This window comes from Apteryx rowi, unplaced genomic scaffold, assembly GCF_003343035.1.
Source record: "Apteryx rowi isolate R43461 unplaced genomic scaffold, aptRow1 scaffold_716, whole genome shotgun sequence".
NCBI classification, from domain to species: Eukaryota; Metazoa; Chordata; class Aves; order Apterygiformes; family Apterygidae; genus Apteryx; species Apteryx rowi.
In genome coordinates, this window is record NW_020451001.1 from 44,952 (window position 1) to 49,876 (window position 4,925).

At 36.6% G+C, this 4,925-nt stretch overlaps 1 protein-coding gene across 1 annotated transcript in view; it reads left to right on the forward strand.

Moving 5' to 3' along the window:
• MAP7 (microtubule associated protein 7) overlaps positions 1 to 2,042 on the forward strand; it is a gene marked incomplete at its 5' end in the record, with an annotated part of 38,988 nt that extends 36,946 nt beyond the window's left edge. The window contains one exon of the mRNA XM_026087434.1: positions 223 to 2,042. Coding sequence (XP_025943219.1) covers positions 223 to 233 — 11 coding nt within the window. The remainder of the gene's footprint in view (positions 1 to 222) is intronic.
• Positions 2,043 to 4,925: the final 2,883 nt, after the last annotated feature.

The window sequence follows — 4,925 nt, forward strand, 5'->3', positions numbered from 1 at the left end:
ATTTTTCTGAAGTGGATCATAACTTTTAAAGGATGGGATGTAAGCACATATTAATTTAGTAGATTAAATTGGATATGACTACCAGCATTTATTTTCTTTTTCTGTGGATAGAAAACGTAAGGAAAAAATACCTTACAATAAAACGTCTGCATATTTATGTATAGCATTTTGAAGTATTGCTACTGTTTGCTGACCTGTCCTTTCTGCTGCCTTCTGTTGTAGAAGTGATCTGATAGTTTCTTCTGAAGAACCAAAGGTGATATAAGCACCTCTGCAGTTGGTGGAGTTTCTTCCATGCTATGAAGGAGTGTTTTATTTTTTCTCTCCAGTTTTTTAAAGATTTCTTGAATATCTTTTTTGGAAGGACTTTAGTAAAACCAGCAGAAGAAATGATGGGAATGGACTTGGATCACCTTTCTAATAGTTTTCATCACTAGAAAAATCATGCTTCACGTGCATTACTTAAAATGGCTTTTTCCAACAAGCTTTTTCTGTTATTAAATGGATATTTTCTGCATTCATTAAGACACAAGACACTGGAATCTGAAAGCAATGATGATTGGGGTGGTGGGACTGATTCTTTTTTTAAAAGATAGGTGTTGGTTTAAAAGGCATAATTGTAAAATTGGCAAAGAATCTTTTTCACTTTATGGCTCTAATACTTGAAAAATAAATACCTCATTGCTCTACAAGTAGAGTTAATGGGGTGTTTTATTTAAACCTGTTGGTTTAAATATTATTGCAGAGAACTGTAATTATGGGGGCAAAGTATAGGCTTCTGTATCAGGTTCTTGTAAATGTAATTCCTACAGGGACATTCTGTAAATTGAGATGTCACTATGATCTTGCATTTTCTCTAAAAACACAAAACAAGGCAGGTTTTAAAATGTGAAAATTTGAAAGCGTTATTTTTTCATGGACAAGAGGAAAACCTATTGTTCTCCTAGATGATGTATTTATGAATTTTGTTCAGTACAAAAATCATTTAATTGAATAAATTAGAGAAATGTGGTAAAATGATAATGCAAACTTGATTTTTTTGTTACATTCATGTTCACAATACTATAAAAAACATGTACACATGTGTACATAGGTGCACGTACACACAGGGAAATATCCTGTTGTTCTGAGTCCTGTAAATTGCTGCTGTTCCCAATGATAGAGGACTTTTCCTTTGCCTTACCAGACTATGAAGACTGTGTGAAACCTGAAACATTTGATTTTTGGATGAAAAAGCAGGTTTGTTTTGGAATTATTTTGGTTTTGCTTGTTTCAGAGCAAATGGAAAATGGTCAATGTTTGTGCTTTTTATGTAGCGTGTGGTTTTTATAATGCAGTACAGTTCAAGTGGTAAGAGGAGCAATGCGGGTCGTTTTCTCTTCCATTTGATGATGCTGATTTCTACTATCATTGTTCCATCCCTGTCACTTCTGTTGCTACTGGGCATAACTGTAAAATCTTGCAACTTTTTATGCTTTGATCAACAATGCTGTTACAGGTAGCTTTCACTAGGTATTTATTTTTGAAACACCAACCAGGGCTTGATGCATTGCTCACTGAAGTCAGTGAGTAGATCCTCGGCTAGTGGGAACCAAGGTTTATGTGGTTTCGGTTTATGCTAGCTGAGAAAGTGCCCATTAAGATTCCTGTGCTTGCCTTTGAGCATGGAGTGAGGTCCATAACAGGCAGTGCAGAAAGTCTGTGAGAGTAGAAGGACTCTTCTGAGATAAGAGCTGAAGAATTTTTGAAGAAATGACTTTCTGCTGCTGTGAAGTGCCCATCTTATAAAGGAGATAGGATAAAACCAATGGAAATGCAATGAGAAGATACTTCATCTGCCAGAATATAGGGAGAGGAAAAAAAGTCATTCAGTCAGAGTGCTTCAATAGTAGTCTGTGACATGGTAAAAATTAATTGGGTCCCTTTCTCACTTTCTTTAGTTCTCTATGTACATAGCCACAATATTTTAAAATGTCCAAAATATGTAGTTTTTCTTGAAGACTATATAGTATGTAAGTACCAAATAAAACTTGTTTGAAATATTTACTTATATTTTGATTTTTCTTGTTGTATAGTTGAAGCAGGAGTCAACATATGATGGAAAACTCTTCTTGCTACACTGGTTTGCTTAAAACCTTTCTTCAGGTTTCCTCTAATCTCTTTACTAGAAAATCAGTATGGGGGCACTTACAACTACAGACAGAACAAGGACACGGCCAGGAAGATTTAGATTCAGTTTTAAACCTGAGGATTAAATTAGGCTCAGGTTTAAATGATGTTTTGAAGTCTCATGAAAACAGTCAGCAAGATCTCAATATTTGTTTCACCATTTGCAGCAGAGGTTAAGAGCCTGCCTGCCTTTTTCATGCGTGTTTCTGAACTGGGCTGCAATAAAAACAATTTATATTTATTCCAGGTTTGTTTCAAATGAAAGATAGAAATTTTTCTCTCTCTCTGTCAAGGGCCTGGAATACAAGCTGAAGGCTAATGCATGGGTTCAGAATTAGGGATATGAATCAGAAAACTAAAGAATGAAAATAGATTGAAATTTCAAGTCCTGCTTTTAACCCCCTTTCTTTAAATGCAAGGAAAAGTAGTGTCTCTTCTTTTGAATATTGTTTTTTTATAATAAAATATGGTATCAAAGGAAGGGCTGGCTCTTTTGCTTGTTATTGCAACTAGTTTTATTTGCCCTATCAGAGGCAACACTGAACTGTTCAGTGAGGTAGAACTAGCAGTTGTAGAAGTTGCTTATGGCTTTCTGAGCAGAGGTGGGATAATAACCTTTCACAGTAACTAGAGCGTGTTTTGAAGGACTCCTCACCTTGCTGACATCTTAACAGCACAACAGATAAATGCTTATGTGGGTGATGATCAGTGAACTTAATTCATTACATGACATCTGCTGGGTTATTCCCCATTAGCTTTGCTTATTTTACATTTGTCTCTCATTTAGCTCGTCATTCCTGATGAAAAATGCTTCATTATCTTCCTTCTTGCCAAGACCTTGAAGTAATGATTGCAATTAAACATGTATAACAAAAACAGATACAAGATAGACTCTAACGTCATTACTTATGCCACTGGTCATAAAATACTGCTTCTGGTTTTGTTCCTAGTGGTGTCATTCTGCTCTTTGTAGTTCTGTATTTTAATAAGCCCAGCTGCACATAATTGAGCACATGGGTCTTTCACATGACACTTCAAAAGAAAATTCTTGTCTGCACACGAATATTGAAAATTCAATGTTGCTTTACCTTAGGTCTCTGTCTTCCCTATTGTTCTTTAAAAGGTCTCTTTAGCGTGTTGTAGAGAGGCTTTTAAGTGCCTTTTTTAACTATTTATTATTGGAGAGAACTTTCAGTTATTAAAAGGAATCATTAAAGAACAAAAATGCCTTCCCCGAACACTGGAAACTGGAGGCTTAAATTGGGCCACAGTAAAATGTAATATACATTGAGCTGTTAGTTGACAGAATGATCTCTGTAAAACTCCCTCTCAATTTTCATTCCATGTTTTGTAGCTGGTAGCAGCTCTGAAGCTTCATGCATGTAGGAGTTGTACCACAGTCAGAAGCACCTTAAAAGACTGGAAGCTTCTGCATTTTTTTCATAAGAAGCTGTGCTATCTGTGAGCAGATGTTTGCCAAAAGAGTGGCTACAAAGCTTTAAGTATTCCAGCCAGTTCAACAGGAAGCTCCAGCCAGCCTCTTCCTTCTCAATACAAGTGTATTGACCAAAAGTGGAATTAGATTACTCTTGCCTTACAAATTAAATCTTATGACATACTGTAATGTGTTTAATATAATTTCAAGGCTCTGTGCTACAGTTTTTTCTGAAAAAAAATTACTGGTTTGATTGGCTAAAAGATCTGTGAGACAGAATATTTTTTCTATGGGTGAGAGGAAAGGGAGAAGTTGTTCAGTATCCTGTATATTTATAAGACAATTAGTCCAATTTGGAACTAAACATACTAACACATTTTCAGGTTGTTTAAACTTCTTTTAAAATGAAATATCAAAATATTTAAGGGCAGTTCCTAAATTTGCCGAACTCAACCAAAATTTATCTCCTCCTCCCACCCTGCAATATGTTTGATAGTAGCTTGCTATTTGCAGAACGTAGGTATCTGTATTCATACATATTAGCTGCTGTATTCTGAACCTGCTCTGTGCAACGTGAATAACATTCACTCGCCTCTGTGTCCCTTTGCTCTTCCCCTGGGGGGTAGCGCCGGTAGCCTGTGGGAGAACCAGCCTTGGTGCTCCCCTTCATCTTGTTTCTTACAGGTTTCATTGTGGTTTCTCTCAGAGTTGTCCCTCAGCAGTTACCTCCTGCAGTAGTTTCATAGTAGTTTGCTACCTTTATTCTCTGTGCTAATTCAGTTCTTTTCCAAAGTAATGTCCCTGGAGCGCGCAGAGGAATGTGGGTACTGTGAAATAAGAGACATGGAACAGAAACAGAAGAAAGATGATGCAGAAGAGTACAGTGTAAACTGCATACTTTATAGAGAAGCGCTGCTCCAGTAGACACAGATTTTTACAGAAATAAAACCTCATGACTACAGCACTTCCTGGTATTTAAAAAAAAAAGGGGGGGAAGGGAGATTATCCAGGTATGGCAAGTGTTTGGGATTTTTTTCCTCTTTTTCCTCCTCCAAACAGTGGGAAGGAATGCAGCCATAGTCTTGAAGCACAAATAAGCAGCTAGCCGACATGTCCAAGTGGTTGTTTTGACCTGCTCTGACTCCTGTCGTCAGAACATCTCCATTTTACATACAAGAAGCCGTATGCTCTTTATTTGTATGGTGAAAAGGCAAGTAAGCATGAAAACTTTTAACTACAAAAGCCAATGAAAAGAGTTGCCTTCTCTGAAGGTTCAGGATCGTGGATTTGCTATGTTTTTGTAAACCATCTGGTTTAAATA